Source organism: Tenrec ecaudatus, chromosome 17, assembly GCF_050624435.1.
Source record: "Tenrec ecaudatus isolate mTenEca1 chromosome 17, mTenEca1.hap1, whole genome shotgun sequence".
Lineage (NCBI taxonomy): Eukaryota > Metazoa > Chordata > Mammalia > Afrosoricida > Tenrecidae > Tenrec > Tenrec ecaudatus.
Window position 1 is genome coordinate 50,407,665 of NC_134546.1, and position 17,131 is coordinate 50,424,795.

A 17,131-nucleotide genomic window follows, 5' to 3' on the forward strand; every position below is an offset into this window, starting at 1 on the left:
TGGCTATATTTATATATGACATTTTTATAACTTTTTCATGTATGCATCACCGTATTCATGGATGTATTTTCAGTAAAGGTCAATTCTTCTCATCTCCTACACACATGTGGATATTCTCTATCAAATCCCTCTGTTTTTCCTCCTCCCACACTTGTTTAGCATGGGTGTCTCTCCACGCATCTATACTTGTGGATTATTGCAGGATTGTGTATAAAGTAGTGTTTGCCTCTGTTGCCTTGAACTCTTGCAGACCTCCCAGTACCCTCCTCGGCTTCCATTATTGCTTTGCCAGCCTCCCTCTTATTCTATTTCCCCTTCACCCAAGTTTAACCCTTGTTAACCTTGTGTACCCTCTTGCCCCTATTCTCCCCCCACCCTTCCTCCCATCCTTTCTACTCTTAGTAACCATCAGAGAATGTTTCGTTGAGTCTGAAAAACCTCGTCTTGACTTTTTTGTAACAGTGGTCTCCTGCAATATTTGTCCTTTTGTGATTGACTAATTTCACTCACTAAAATGTCCTCCAGGTTCATTTCTCTTATGGGATGTCTCTCAGATCCATTGCCATTCTTTCTCATTGTGTGTGTGGTATTCCGTTATGTGCGTGTTTGCCCTTTCTTCCCACCAGTTTCTCGTGGGTACTTCTCTCGATACCCTTACGGAGGCAGAGCACTGTTTATAGGTAGACAAATGACTGGCTTTTGTAATCCAGCTCAGCTCACTGGCCATGTGCTGTCCTTGGTGTTTTCCTCAGCTGAGCTCAGTGGGATACAGCTGCTGTTGGTGAGATCCTCAGTTTCTACTCACCAAGTGGATTCACATTGTAATTTCTTTGCTTTGACTTTTACCCAAAGCGATAATAGCCACTGAGTTCATTCCGACTCATGGCAGCTCTACAGGAAGAGTAGATCTGCTCCCCAGGATTTCTGAGTCTGTGACTCTTTGAAGGAGCACACTGCCTCCTCTTTCTCCCCTGGAGCACCTGGTGGGTTTGAACTGCGGGCCCCGGGGGTAGCAGCCCGACGTTTAACCCACCGCACCCTCAGGGTTACTTTCAGCGTTATCCCGTGGGAACTCAGTTCCTGTCCTCTCCTACGTTCTTCATTTAACCCCATACTCAGGGTTGTCAGGGTTCACTAAAAGCCTCTTACGCTTAACATATTTAGGTTTTAAGTGTAAAGCACACAAAGGTTGTTTTATATTCTACAGACCTCTTTAGCTGACTAGTAGGATGACTGGTAGGTGGGTATTCCAGCAAAAAGGACACCTCAGATGGTGTTGGAAACTTGTTTCCAGCGCTCTTGTGACATGTACAGTCCCTGTATTTTGATGCAAAAGTTAGAAAATGCCTTAAAATGAATACTTGTGTATTAGCAGTCCCGATCAATCATGTATCGATTGTGTCTTTATTGGATGAGTCTTTATGGTGTATTTGATTCTATGTGGAGATTCCTAAATGGCCAAAGTAATATTGCAATTAAATCTGTCAGTTCCTTTACAATGCAATTAAGAAAGGGAAGGAAGGAAAGAAGGAAGGAAGGAAGGAAGGAAGGAAGGAAGGGGAAGGGAGGAAGGTCTCTCTCTATGAGGCAGTTTAGTTGAATTCTCCAAAACGCATTATGTATTTGCAGGAAAATACCTTTTAAAACAATCTCATTTCTAACGTATGACTCAAGAACCAAGCACATCTGTCTTTGCTGCAAGCCTGTAAATGATTGTGCTTATCTTGAGTAGTCAGCGCTGTCCTCTGACGGGTGGGGCAGGGGCATGGCTCATTCCGTTCTCTCTCTCTCTCGAAGGCAGCAGCTACAATGAGTTCAAAGCAGATGGTATTGATTTTTAAGAGTTCTGCCACAAGCACTATGGTGAATGATTGGTTCTCTATTTTAGGATTTCAGCTTCTTTATGTTTCAGAAGCACATTTGATGGAAGTGCCAGCATCTGTCTAATCAGCCACGTGGCATAAGGAGCAGGCATGCAGCGATTGATTAAGTTGACATTTGATATTAATAGCTTAGAGACGCTCTACATGAGAATACTCTCATCCAGTTGAGATTTGAGGTGCAGGCAATGTTCACTGACGTTCCATAGCCAACGAGTGGTGGTACTGGGATCCAGACTGGGCAGACTGTCGAGATGCTGGCACCCCTAACCAGTGCACCTGACTGCCTCCCAGGAGTTTGCCCTTGCAGTGTTTTCTCCACTCTTTTGTCTAAGGTCGGTCTCTCTCTCTCTCTCTCTCTCTCTCTCTCTCTCTCTCTCTCTCTCACACACACACACACACACACACACAGATTGGTAATAGGAGCAGTGTGTATCCTTGAATCATTATCCACCTTAGATGGTGAATATTCAGTGTTCTCTCTGATGAAATGTGTGACCTGAGAATCAGCTTCTTGATCTGTGAAAATGGGGATATAAAAATCCCCATCGTGGCCTTACAAGGTGGACGGTCAGTTGACTGCAGTTGCCTTCTTTCCCAGAGGTGTAGTTAGTGACTGATATATTGTAGGCACCAACAGATGTTGGTTTCTGTACACTTGTGTAAGCCAGACTTTGCTTAAGAATGAGGTGTCTCTGAAGCAGGGAACCAATAGAGAGGCCTGAGGGGCCGGCCCCATTACCAACTAAGTGGACAGCACCACCCTCCCCCCCATCCCCCCCAGAAGAACTCACTTCAGAGGACAGCACTGACGCTATAGCTCAAGGAGAGGGACTTATCTGATCAGAGCACACAGGAGCCAACCAGGGGGGAAGGGGAAAAAAAAGAGAGTGACGCACATCCTGGCTCACCAAGCCCTGAGGACAATGTGCCTGCTCAGAACAGCAATGCACAGAGATGACCACAGGCCTGGCCTCACCACGGGACACAGCATTCCTTATTGACCCATAGCACCATTGGGGACAGCACTAGAGACACACAGCGGGAATTGTGCCCGCCCTGAGCTCACTACACCAAAGCTAGCCTCTGGGGGCATGTAACAGAGCAGCGGGAGAGCAGAGCAATGAAGTCCCCAGGAATAGATGTGGGACCAGAGTATGGCACCCCATCAGACTCAACTGGAAAGCACTTCTGAAGGACAACAAATAGACCCTGAGCTATTTATATGGTTTTTGTTTGTTGTTGTAGCTATTGTTTTACTTTCTATCGTTGCTTCATTGTACTCAGTCTTGTCATGGTACATAGCATGTCTACCTGGAAGGGATAGGCGGGATAAACAAGCCAGAAGAGAGAACAATGGGATAACAGTTCTGGGGATACATGGGAGAAGGGGAGACGGGGGGGGCGGGGAAGGAAGTGGGTGTTAACAAACCCAGGGACAAGGGAACAACAAGTGATTCAAAATCAGTGGCAAGGAGGGTATAAGAGGACTGGCAGGGCTGGATCAAGGGCAATGTAACCGAGAGGAATTCCTAAAACCCAAATGAAGGCTGAACATGATAGTGGGACAAGAGGAAAGTACGAAGAAATAGAGGAAAGAACTAGGAGGCAAATGGTAGTTATAGATATTTAAATACAGGCATATACAGATGTAAATATATTTATATATGACGAGGGAGAAATAGATCTATGTACATATTTATAGGTTTAGTATTAAGGAAACAGATGGACAGTGGGCTCAAGTACTTCCTCAACACAAGAACACTTTGTTCTAACAGTTTGGCAGTCTGAGATGCTCACCTTCCTGGAATGATGCTGAAGACAATGGGTGCACAAGCAAAAGTGGTGAAGAAAACTGATGGTGCCTGGGGTCTAATAGGCTTGAAGATAAACAGGCAGCTATCTAGCTAAGAAACAACAAAACCCACATGGAAGAAGCACACCAGCCTACCCCAAAACGATCACTGAAGACAAAGCGGGTGCATAAGCAAAAGTGGTGAAGAAAGCTGATGGTGCTGGCTGTCAAAAAAATACAGAATCTGGGGTCCTATAGGCTGGAAGATAAACGAGGGGCCATCTAACTGAGAAACAACAAAGCACTGTGAGATCACAAGGCATCGAAGGGATCAGTTATCAGGCATCAAAGTTAAAAAAAAAGCATTGTGAAAGAGGGTGAGTGTGGAGTGGGGACCCAGGGCCCATCTGTGGGAAATTGGACATCCCCTTGCAGAAAGTCTGTGGGGAGAATACAAGCCAGTTAGGGTGCAGTATAGCAATGATACAAAATTTCTCTAGTTCTTGAATGTTTCCTCCCACCCCACTATCATGATTCCAATTCTACCTTACAAATCCTACTAGACCAGAGGGTGTACACCGATACAGATAGGAACTGGAAATACAGGAAATCCAGGACAGATAAACCCCTCACAACCAGTGGTGATTCTGGGAGGGTGGAGAGAAGGTGAGGGGGCAAGGGGGAACAGATTACAAGGATCTACATATAACCCCCCTGTGGGATGGACAGCAGAGAAGTGGGTGAAGGGAGATGTTGGATGGTGTAAGATATGACAAAATAATAATTTATAAATTATCAAGGGTTCATGGGGGAGGGGGAAAATGAGCTGATACCAAGGGCTCAAGTAGAAAACAATGTTTTGAGAATGATGATGGCAACATATGTACAAATGTGCTTGATACAATGGATGGATGTATGAATTGTGATAAGAGTTGTACGAGCCCCCAATAAAATGATTTAAAGTAAAATAAAATCAATATAGGCTCAAAAATAAAAGAGTGAGGTGTCTCATGGGACAAACTCACGAGGTAACTGCTTGAGTAGAGTCAGGAAACTATGATAAAAATGGTCAAGAGACTACTCAGCATATTCTTTACTTTCCATCTTTCATAGTAAATAAAACTTAGCTCCATAGCTATCTGAGAAAAGACAAAAGTCTCCATTCTCAAAGGTAGGAAAAAGAATCTCTGTATTTAATGGACCAGAGACATGCATTCCCTCAGTGTTGGTGAGAGCTAGTCACAGCAAGACTGTGTGGGCAGGGAGAACTTGAGGGAGGCTTACCTGAGCTTGTTCTGATTGGACGAATGAGTGAGAAGAGTGGCAGGACCTTGTAGGCTGGAAGAACACAAGGCAGGAGCAAAGGCTTGCGTGAAGTTACAAGTGGACTGGGTATGGAGAAGAATTTTCCATTTAACTGCATTGCCTGCCAGAGTGTAGTGGAGATGATGCTGGAGAGGTCATTGGGATGAGATGATCACATGATTTCTGCCTGCCCAGTGAAGACGTTTGCATGTTATCTTGAAGAGGCTGTGATTGGCTGAAAGGTTTTGAGTATAGAAGAGTCACGGGCGGGCTGTTCCCGGACTAGGAGAGACTGGAGGAGGATAAGCAGTTGGACTTAACAGGAGAAATGGCATCTTCAGACTAGCAAGTGAAGAATTGAACTCTGGAACGAATGCAGAGACATAGCAGTGAAGGAGGTACGGAGCTTAGCTGATTGTAGTTCTTAAAGGGGCTTGCCGTAGCCATGGCCATAAAATGTCAGTTGGAAGGAAAGAGACAGAAAGAGAAGTGTAAGAATGGCACAGTTAGAAAGCTTGCATAACCCCTGGGCCCTTATGCTCATTATCCTTAGCCCTCTCTTCAGCACTAGGGCAAGGATAAACTTGTTATGTCCAGAAAAGCTCAGGCTAAGGACTTGGAGGGCAAGGCGGCCTAAAAGGTGTCAGGGACCTGGCTGTTGCCTCACTGGCCAGAGTCCACAGTATGTCCTGTGAAGGTGAATGGAGTCCTCAGGGCCCAGCACAGTACTTCAGTCTCAGGAAGGACGAGAAGCAAAGCTAGACGTTTGTTCCAACAGTTTCTTGCAAGACCTTGTTCATATAGCTATGTCCCCACTTAAATGAACACTACTTCTAAACTTCCCTAGTTGGCAGATCAAACAGCTGTGTTTTCACTCCCCTCTTCTTAAAACTTCTTTCTTTATGTGTTAGGACAGGGCTCAGCACCACTGCCCACGAGCCAAATCTGGCTACATTTTCTTTTTTTTAAAAATAAAGTTGTGTGATCTGCATCTGCCGTCCTGCGGAGGTTGAAGAGCCGTGACGATGCTATTCTGTTGTCACGGCCTGCAGAGCTTGCATGGATTTCCCGGCACTTTACGGAAGAACTCCCCAACTCCTGTTCTGTGATATCACCCTTCCCCAGTGTTCGTCTTTCCCCTTCGATCCGGCTGACTGCTGGGACTGTCAGAACATGCAAGAGTTAGGTCTAAGGGAAGCTTGTAAAAGTTGTGGTTAAGAGTAATCCTCCGCCTGGTAGGGAATGATCAAGGGTAAGGTAACGAAGAGGTATAGCTGAAACCCAGGTGGGGACGGAGCATGATAGTGGGGCAGGAGGAAAGTCAAGGGAAAGAGAGGAAAGAGCTGGGAGGCAAAGGGCATTTATAGAGGTCTAGACAAAGATATACATATGCAAATATATATATATATGGATGGGGAAATAGATCTATGTGCCTATATTTATAGGTTTAGTATTAAGGTGGCGGAAGGACATTGGGCCTCTACTCAAGCACTCCCTCAATACATGAATGCTTTCTTCTATTAAATAGGCATTCTATGAGGCTCACCCTCCGACAAAACCGCTGAAGCCAAAGCAGGTAAAAAAGCAAATGTGGAGAAGAAAGCTGATGGTGCCCGGCTATCAAAAGAGATAGTGTCTGGGGTCTTAAAGCCTTGAAGATAAACAAGCGGCCATCTAGCTCAGAAGCAACAAAGCCCACAGGGAAGAACACACCAGCCTTTGTGATCACTTGGTTCCAAATGGATCAGTTATCAGGCATCAAAAAACAAAAAATCATATCATTGGGTGCACACCTTCATGATACGATCGCCAAGGACAGACCGGTTCATAAGCAAATGTGGTGAAGAAAGCTGATGGTGCCCGGCTAACAAAAGAGATAGTGTCTGGGGTCTTAAAGGCTTGAAGGTAAACAAGAGGCCATCTAGCTCAGAAGCAACAAAGCCCACATGGAAGAAGCACACCAGCCTGTGCAATCATGAGGTGTCAAAGGGATCAGATTAAGGCATCATCAGAAAAAGAAATCTTACCATAGTGAATGAAGGGGGAAGTTTAGAGTGGAGACCCAAAGCCCATTTGTCAGCCACTGGAGATCCCCTTGCAGAGGGATCTAGGGGAGGAGATGAGTCAGTCAGGGTGTGATGTAGCACCAATGAAGAATAAAGCTTTCCTCCAGTTCCTAAATGTTTCTTCCCCCCCAATTATCATGATCTGAATTCTATCTTGCAAGTCTGGATAGAGCTGAGGTTGTTCACTGGTGCAGATAGGAGCTGGAGGCACAGGGAACCCAGGAGTGTGAGGGGCGATACTGGGAGTAGAGGGTGAGTGGGTTGGAAAGGGAACCAATTACAAGGATTTACATGTGACCCCCTTACTGGGGGACGGACAACAGAAAGGTGGGTGAAGGGAGAAGTCGGACAGGACAAGATATGACAAAATAATAATTTATAAATGATCAAGGGCTCATGAGGGAGGGGCAAACGGGAGGGAGGGAGAAAAAAAGAGGACCTGATGCAAAGGGCTTAAGTGGAGAGCAAATGCTTTGAAAGTGAAAAGGGCAAAGAATGTACAGATGTGCTTTACACAATTGATGTATGTGTGGATTGTGATACGAGTTGTATGAGTCCCTAATAAACTGTTTTAAAAAAAAAGAGTTAATCCTCCAAAGTACTGAAGAAACTCCACTCCGTTCCTTGCCAGCTGTCTTGGGAACTAGTGCAAGACAACTCTTAATTTATTTTTAGAAACAGCTAACCTCTTAAGTACAATGATCACGTATGGACCCTTGACCCAGGAATTTGAAAGAATTGTGTAATGGAATTGTCCTGACCATCCCTTTGCAATGGGTTCTGTTTTCAGGACCCATTAGACAGATGAGGAAGTTGGAAAACAGGGCAGTCAAGCTTGCCCAAGATCACAGCTAAGAAATGGCCCAGCCCCCAGGCCCCAAGCACCATCCCAGACTGCCTCCAGAGGGCACTGCGGCTCCAGAGCCTGTATCAAATGGAGAGGCCCAGACGTTTGTGAGCGAGTACAGTCTTGGAGTAGTGTGTCTCCAAAGGTTAGCTTTGCAGTGGAGTGCAGAATCCCATTATAAAGCAAGCAAAGCCTGGAGAAAAACACCCAACAAACCATGACTCTGCAGAACAATCTTGTGACTTCCAGAGAGTACTTTCTGAGCAGTGTGTTGCAATCCTGATGCAGCTGAGGCTTTTGACTGCTGGTCACATTGTCTGCTAGCAGGGGCTGTGAAGCAGGGATCCACGGGATTACGTCAAAGAAAGGCAGGCTGGCTTTTGCACCTTGTGCTAATGTCAGTGTCCCCTATTAATGAGCCTTTGGCATTTCAAAAATAGAATCTTGCTAGAGGCACATAAAGCACAGGTGCATAGACACAGGGTTTCTGTCCCGGTTCCCCGTCTGAATTTTGACCTTGCACTATGCTGGTGAGAGCCTGGGGTCTTCCGGGGTTAGAAGGGATTGACCCAGGGTGGGACCTCGCATGCCCATGGGAAGCAAGAAGGCAGTTCAGCCGGTACATGCCGAGTGTCCTGCACAGCCTCAGGAAGCTCGCCCAGGTGTATATGTTGGCATGTAGTGGTGGCAGGGCGCCAGAGGAAACTCAAGGGTGACAACAAACTGCAGGGTAGCCAGGGACACTTCGCATGTTGTAGGACAGCACTTGGAGCAGTAACGGGAGCAGATGGACCCGAGGTGGTCCTGTGGTTGGAGGGAGCAGAGGTAGCAATTCCGTGGGCAAGGAGTCCAACACCAGCACCCCAGGGAGGATGGTAGGACCGCTGACTGTGAAGGGCAACTTCCGGGCCTTCTGTCCCCTGAGAAATCCCCAGGCGGTCTCTTTTCGGCTTCATAGTTGCCGCGCTCACTTTGGCCAAGCAGCTCCGCAAGGTGGTACTTTTTAATCTCATCATGTTGCTCCTTGACGCAAACCCATACGCCTTGGAGTTATTAAAGCCGAGGCATGCCATGCTGGGATTGCTCCATTCTGCAGATAATATAAGGGATTGATCCATTCTGCAGATAATATACTAGCCTTTCAGGGTTTCTTTGGCCAAGAATTCTATTACAATTCAAGCATGAAAGGAAGAAATAACGGCCCTCAAGGAAATTTGCTGTCTGGTGGGAGGAAGACATATTCGATTGTCTGTGATGCAAGGCAGACCACATTGAGTACAGGGACTACAAGAGAGGGAGTGAGATGAATTCTAGCGTAAGGAATTTGAGAGCGAAATGCATTTCTTTTTGTCCTGTTTCCTTCACTCCTTTTCATCCAGCGTTCTAAATGGGGATGCTCCACAACTCTGCCTTCTCCTGGCGTGTGGACTGAGTGGAAGTCCCTTCCAGTTTCTTGGTTTCCTGCTCTGCTCCCTTTGCCCTCTCGCTTGTCCTCATGCTCATGCCTTATCCACCCCGTCCCCCCACACTCTCCTCTGTCTGCTCCAGCCACCTCGTCCTGGTTTCGGAAATATCTTCAGACCCAACGCCGAGACAGGCCAACTCGAAGTTCCCAGCATTCCCAGCCAGAGTGGCCAAGTCTCCAGGACTTGTCACCTCTCTGCTTTTCCTGCCGTTGGCGCAGACTGCGGCCTTGGATTGGAATGGACATTACGCAAAGGCATACTTTATGTTGATGGAACAGCCTTCTCGAAGGATCGGAACCGTGAACCTGCCCCTGCCTTGAAGGACTTCACAAAGCACACGCTACAGAGGGGCAGTGGACACAGCAGAAGGCATGCGAGTGTGTTCCAGGTAGTTTCCAGCAACAGGAAGTCAAGGCATATGTCAATGACCATGGCCTTTTAGGTAGTTTTAGGGAATTAATCAGCAGGCTTACACGAGAAGGTCATGTGTGTAACCTGAGGTGTGCTTTACTGGATTTGGCAGGCAGGGGCTGGCAGGTGTGTGGTGGGAGCCAGACAGAAGAGCTAGCTTTAACTCCCAGTTCTGCAGCCAGCACAGTTGTTGATAGCAGGGGCCAGCCTTGCTGGCAGTCTGCACACCAACCACAGATTCCTTATTCCAGAGAATCTGCGGCTTCCAATTCTGCCAGGGATGCTGTGTGAGTGGTTAGCTCATGACAGCCGAAGGTCACAGGCTAGCCTGTAGGAAGTCAGAGAGGGAGGCCCAGTACCGGACAAGGGGTCAGGCCTACAATACGGCTCTTCTGCTAGTTCTGGAGCATCATGCTCTTCACCAGAGGCTGCAGGACGGTTTCCTAGCCCTCACCACGGATGTGTACCCTCTTCACCTACCCTCTTCGTTGCCCTTTTCATGAGAACTCCTGCGGATTTCTCCGGTGGAGGGGATTGCACACTCCAAGACTCCACTCTCTCACCCAGAGGGTAGCCAGTGCTGATACCCTGCTCGCGAGGGCTCCAGCCAGAGGACCGCGGTTGGGACCTCATCTTGGACCCGTGGGATGTTCCTGTGTCGGTCAGAGTGCTCTCCTGTGACTGGGAAAGCCCGAGAGCTTGTCCTGCCTCTCTAGTGGGAAGGGAGTGAAGAGGCGGCGGTGGTGGTGTCTGAGCTGCCTGGTACCCTCAGCAGCGAGGCCCCTGCCCACGCCATCCTTCCAGCCTCCCCTGGCCTTCCCCCCTCTCCCAGCTGTCGTTCTGGGGCTCTTCCTCCAGAGCCCCAAACCTGGCAGGAGTGGAACCATCTGGATGCTTAAGAAAAATAAAGAAAGAAGTTCTTAGCCCCTGCTTCTATGGAAAGGAGCTCTACGGGAAATTCTCTTTCACTCGGGGTGGATAGGGCCTGGGGATCTGCCATTTTTGTCTGTCTGTTGATGACAAGGTGCCCTGAGAGTGCAGTGGGTTAAGCCTTTGGCCACTAACCCAAAAGTCAGCGGTTCAAGCCCACCTCGTCCGGAGAAAGGTGAGACTTTCTGCTCCTGTAAAGATTTATAGCCTTAGACAGACACTCTGAGCAGCAGGACTCAGTGGCAGGGTTTTTTGTTTGTTTGTTTTTTTTTTAAGTATAAATTTAAAAGAAGAGAAACTGTTGGAAGGATGGATGATGGGATGACTTTGTAATTTTGATCCTTGTCTACTCATGCTTTTTGGGTTTTCTACAGTGACGTCACAGAAAGAGTATAGTCTGCCTCATCGTTGACTCCAAATGTGTGAGATCAGAACTGGGCTCTAGTCTAGTGTTTTTGGGGTTTTTAAAAATTGTTTTATTAGGGGCTCATACAACTCTTATCACAATCCATACATACATCAATTGTGTAAAGCACATTTGTACATTCATTGCCTCATCATTCTCAAAACATTTGCTCTCCACTTAACCCCCTGGCATCAGGTCCTCATTTTCTCCCTCCCTCCCCGCTCCCCCCTTCCCTCATGAGCCCTTGATAATTTATAAATTGTTATTTTGTCATATCTTTCCCTGTCCGATGTCCCCCTTCACCCACTTTTCTGTTGTCCGTCTCCCAGGGAGGAGGTCACATGTAGATCCTTGTAATCAGTTCCCTCTTTCCAACCCATTCTCCCCCAACCCTCCCAGTGTCGCCACTCACACCACTGGTCCTGAAGGGATCATCTGCCCTGGGTTCCCTGTGTTTCCGGTTCCTCTCTGTACCAGTGTACATCCTCTGGTCTAGCCAGACTTCCAATGTAGAGTTCGGATCATGATAGTGGGCGCCTGTAAAGATCATGATATAAATCTTTACAGGCAGGAGGTGGGGGGTGGTTTGAGAGGAAGTATACAGAGCAAATTAGTTTACCACTCAACAATGCATACACATCTGTTTCATAACAATTACAGTTGCCTCAGTGTAATACCATCCTTCTCCGAGTCCCCATTCCATTTACCCATCTTCCTCCCTGAGTCCCCATTTCTATTTACCCATCTTCCCCCTAGATTTCTCCGTTGCTGATTGTTTTTTGTTTTGTAATAGACCACCAGGCCTTTTTTTCCCGAAGCACTTCTGAATGTTAACCATTTACACCACTGGGAGAAAGAGTAGATGTAATTAAAAAAGCAAAACCCAGATTAGGAAGATTTCATTTGCTCTCAAAATATTGAACACACACACACACACACACACACGCGCGCGCGCGCACACACACACACAAGCTCATATCGACCCCATTAATGTTTAAATTTGTTGTTCTTTTTCTCAGGGGGACTTGATCTCATCTTCATGCCAGGTCTTGGGTTTGACAAACATGGCAACCGCTTGGGGAGGGGGAAGGGCTACTACGACACGTACCTGAAGCGCTGTCTGCAGCAGCAGGAAGTGAAGCCCTACACCTTGGCCTTGGCTTTCAAAGAGCAGATGTGCCTCCAGGTCCCCGTGGATGACAACGACATGAAGGTAGATGAAGTGCTTTATGAAGACTCATCGTCATCTTAAGTCCAGATAATGACAGCCAGATAATCCATGGCTTTTGTAGCAGAGAAAAACAAAATATTCGGATTTTGTCTTGTCAAAAAAAAAACAATTGAAATTATAATCCTTGTTTTTGGTACCACAGAAAACCAAAATATATGTATTTTGCCTTTTCAAAAAATTGAAATTTCACACTAATGTGCATACAACCGACGTTTCTTAAAAGTGTACCGTTAAAATATCCAACATAAAGTTGTCATTAAAACTAATGCAAGTGTGGGTGCTGGTCTATTAATGAAAAGGGAAGATGTCACCATATGATTTTCAACTTAACTTCTTGGTAGAGATGTACATATTGATCTTTGTGCTCTGTAATGTAAGTTAAGTATTTATGAGGCACTGTGGGCCAACTCAGAGTGTGAGCAGAAGTTAAGCCCACTGGACACAGACCCTGAACCTCATGATGCCCCACCGTGGGCCTGGCCAGGCTCTGGCAGGCAGATGGAGACTCAGCCATTACTAATTGATTGGATGATGTTTGCGTCGAATACCGTTTCTCTGTGACGTCCTTTGTTCACCCTGAAATCTTATGTTGGGTGCTTTTTAGTTCCTGGTAGTTTATTGACTGAAACCATTTTAGGATTTAAATGATTTTCATTCAACTGCTCAGTTCCCAGCTCTGTCCTTCCCCGTAGCCACTGAGGAGTTTTAAGGTCCGATGCCCTGTAAGGTAGACACTGCTTTGGTGTATTTGTGACTTCTCGTTTGAAGATGAAATTTGCTGTGGGTGGGAAGTTGGCAGATGGCCTCACAGCTAGGGAGCGGTGATTTGTTGGGGAGCCTCCTAGATGCCGCCGCTGTCTCACTCACACCCCGTGTCCAACCTGTCACTGCTCCTGTTGAGTTGCTGCTGACACGCCTTACGTCTGTCTCCCTCGCTGTGCTGCAGCAGCAACACTGAGTCAACTGGCAAGAGCCCCTTTATCATTGTCTTGCCTTTAGCTTTTCCCTCCTTCCATTTGTATTCTCAAGCCACAGTCACACGATCTTATAAAGCACAATTCCAGTTAGGAAACACCCCGGATTAGAGTAATTGGGAGTTGGCCGGGAAAGGGCCCTCAGCCTTCCTGGATACAGGGTTCTTTCAGACCCCCGCTGTCCTTCTTAGCCCCTTTGTTCCCCACTCCTGCACACTCGCACACTACCCATAGAAATGTACAGGCAGTTCCCTGCGAAGGCAGCACAGACTTCTGGCCCCTGCCCACTGCAGGCGCGCGCTCCCCTCTGCTTGGACAGCCCTTTGCTCCTTTGTGTATCAAACTCAGCTCAGTCGCCTCTTCTGCCAAGTCTGCCCTGGCTTTTCCAGACCGACTCTTCCATGTGTGGTCTTCTTTATCATATTGCCTTGCCTATCTGTACGAGGCGACACACCAGGCTGTGAGCTCTGAAGAACAGGGGTGATCATTTTATTTCTAATCCTTTGTAGACACCTAGGCACGAATGGGCCTGTAACCAATGCGTCTGAACTAGTTGAGTACACTACTCAGAAACATTTGATTTAAAAACACAAGTCCATTTTTCATATAATAGCATAGATTTGATATGCTTTATGTACAAAAGTAAGAGCACTTTACAACTGTAGTTGGATTAAAATTGCACTTGCCTGGTACAGTATGCGCAATGAGAGATGGAAGGGAAACGGACTCTCTGCCACCTACTTGAACATTATGTGCTATTGTTCCACATTCTTATTAAAGAGTTGCTTCAACCATCAGGTGAAAGGGGGTGTCAGGAGTGGAGAGCTGACATGTTGGTTTGAAGTAATGAAAATGATGTTCCTGAGCTGCTGCAGGTTTGGATTGTTATTAGCATTTGCTACCAAAACGGATGCCAGCACACAGACTCGAACTGAGATTAGAAACTGTTCTACCAAAGCATCAGTTTGGAACATCAGCCCCCAAAGTGCAGATAGGGTGGCCAGGGGGTGGATTCAGGGGTGTTGGAGGGCTGCAGAGTGTGCAACCTGGAAAGAAAGCCATTACTTGTAAGCAGTAGTGGGCAGTGGTCATTGAGCAGAGGACCTTCGCCCCAGTTCCAACGCAGTGACCCTGGAGGACAGAGTGAACCACCCCGGGGGTGTCCAAGGCTGTATCTCTAGGGAGAAAGCCGCCTCATCTTTTTCCCAAGGAGCGGCACATGGTTCAAACTATAGACTGTCAGGTTAGCACCCAAGTACTTAACTACTGGAGGACATTTGAGGGTGATGTAAGGGATGAGGATGTTACAATTGATCAAAGAGGACAGAGCCCTTGGAACCACGAAATGACCACTCTCGTGCAGGCCAATAGGAAACGAGAATAGCATGGGTTTCAAGTGAGGTGACAATCCAGACAGAAGGGAAGGAGCAACTACATCTGAAAACATAATCATAAGTTATGATTAAGAGATTGCACCAATCCTTAGTAGGAGGGAATTAGCAATATATCAGAACATTTTTATTGTAATGTTTTCTAAATGTCCTATAGCTCTATATCAGAAAATAAACTATGTAAAGTTCTAGTCTTTCTGTACATAGAACCCCTACAAACAAACAAACACCAAAACCCCAAACCCAGTGCCACTGCCATCTAATCGATTCTGACTCATACATACTCCCTGCGGTCAAGTTGTTTCTGATTCCTAGTGGCCTTCGTGGCCCTATAGGGACAGGGAGACCTGCCCCTGTGGGCTTCCCAAACGAACTCTTTATAGGAATGGAAAGCCCTATCGTTCTCCCAGGGGGCAGCTGGCGATTTCAAACTGCTGACTGCAGTCGGCTGCCCCCCAGGCCTCCCCCTATAGAGGGTTTCCAGCTATTAGCCTCGTTTGTCGCCTGGCGCAGCTGAGGGGGTTTGAATTGTTGACAGTCGAATGTTTACCTGATAGTGTCACCAGGGCTCCACAATAAGCAACCGAGTCTGCTTACTATCAAAGATCTACGAAGGAAGAGATCAACATCTATATCTATGTGACTTTATGCAAAAGCTCAGTTCTTGGTGCTAGTTCTTTTTATATTTTCTTTGCAGAGATCATTGGAATTCATTTGGCCACATTGTATTCTTCCATCTATTGACATGGCGGGTGTTCTCCACCAGCCTCTGAGCTCCGCAGAGGCAAAGTCTCTGCCAGATGCTTTATTGACTCCAAAACCTACCACAGTCCTCAGCACACAGTAAATAGCCAATAAATTCCTGATGTTGGAACAAACCAGCTGTGCTTGTTGACCCGCCTGTGTGTGCATGTGCTGGTTTTTCTGTTGGTTGCTAGGCGCTGCTGAGATCCTGCCCCGACAACGTTGCCTCAGGGTTGAATGACTCTGGAATAAGATTTCTATTAGTGCAGTTGTAGCACCTTCCTTGGGTAGCTCATGCGTTTGGACGGCATCATCTCTGCTGCTTTTCCTTCTTAGTAATTGGCTTCTTTGCATCTTGTGGTCTTCTTCCCTCCTATGCCCAGGCCTTTGGCCTCCTTCCCTGTAAGGGTGGTTTCCAATCCTTGTGAGCATCCCCCATGTATGTTTTTATATGGCTTAGAAATAATCAGCTTCTCCCTAATTAATAACACACTATGCACATACACAAAAGAAGAAACAGAAGGACATAAAGTTACCACGAGGGTAAGTCAAGAAGTATTGCTATGAAATAATTGACACTTTTATGAAACAAAAGTCCGATTGTGAAGTTCTTGCTTTTGGACTTTCCCTCCATGTAGGTTTGCACACTTTGAAGGCTCTGGCTCCGTTTCTATTCTCTTCAATCTCCTCCAGGTCCAATGGCGGTTTTGGCATCCTCAAGGGACCCAATTCCCGCTGCTTTTCAATGTTCTTGAACTTTCGTGAACAAGAAGTCTGCAGGGCCACGGTCAGGGTGTTAGTGTGGGTGGGTAAGGTTTCCCAGTGAAGTTCTGGTAGGACAGCCCTTGCGTTCTTGAAGAACGAGCACATGCATTGCCGGGATGGAAAAATAAAATAAAGATCCTCAGGGCCCGTTCCCCAGCAATGTGGTTTTAAATTTCCTTAAAATATTTTTGTAATAAGCCCCCATGAGCCTTCTTTGTACATCAAGGGAATTTGTACAGATGACCTCTGGGATCCCAATAAACCATCTCATCACCTCCTGAGCTGACCTCTCTGCCTTGACTTGAACTTGCCCCGCAGGTTCTCTGTGGAGTCACGATTTTGATTGGGCCCTGTTCTCTGGATTGTGTTGATAAACTCACGACTGTCCCTGATTACAATTGGTTTCATCAACTTGTCTTCCTTAGCTTTTATATTACCTGAAAGACTGATGGAAAAATCGGCTTTTCCACCAGTTTCTCCTATCAGATTTCGGCATTCATTGACGTTGACAGTCTTCTCTTTGTTGGTTCATCTTGGAGGTCTTGGCTACCATTCTTTTGTTTTTGTTCATCCATCTAAATACTTACCATATACACTCAAATATAAGCCGAGGTCCCTAATTATTCCCTGGGAAACCAGAAAAACTGATTGACTCGAGTATAAGCCTCGAGTGGGAAATGCAGGATGTGAATTAACACACAGATCAGAGGGGAGAGACGGAGCGCAGTGAATCCCTGCAGGTGCTTCTGCGAATTGGAGCCGTCCACATCATAGGACGGCTCTGGCTGGTTAGATGTGAGTAAACAAACATTCAAAGCCCTGCAGTGTCAGCGGGGCTTTGAATGAACAGCGGAGGAACGGCAATCACCCGTGAGATGTTACACCTCGCTGGGGTACCACGGACCCGTGTATAAGCCGAA

At 46.7% G+C, this 17,131-nt stretch overlaps 1 protein-coding gene across 4 annotated transcripts in view; it reads left to right on the forward strand.

Annotated features, from left to right (window-relative positions):
* The window catches only part of MTHFS (methenyltetrahydrofolate synthetase), a 55,794-nt gene extending 43,200 nt beyond the window's left edge, over nucleotides 1–12,594 (forward strand). For all 4 annotated transcript variants that reach the window (XM_075535284.1, XM_075535285.1, XM_075535288.1 and 1 more), the window contains one exon: nucleotides 12,126–12,594. In XM_075535284.1, the coding sequence (XP_075391399.1) occupies nucleotides 12,126–12,358 (233 nt within the window). In that variant the 3' untranslated portion in view covers nucleotides 12,359–12,594. The remainder of the gene's footprint in view (nucleotides 1–12,125) is intronic.
* Nucleotides 12,595–17,131: the final 4,537 nt, after the last annotated feature.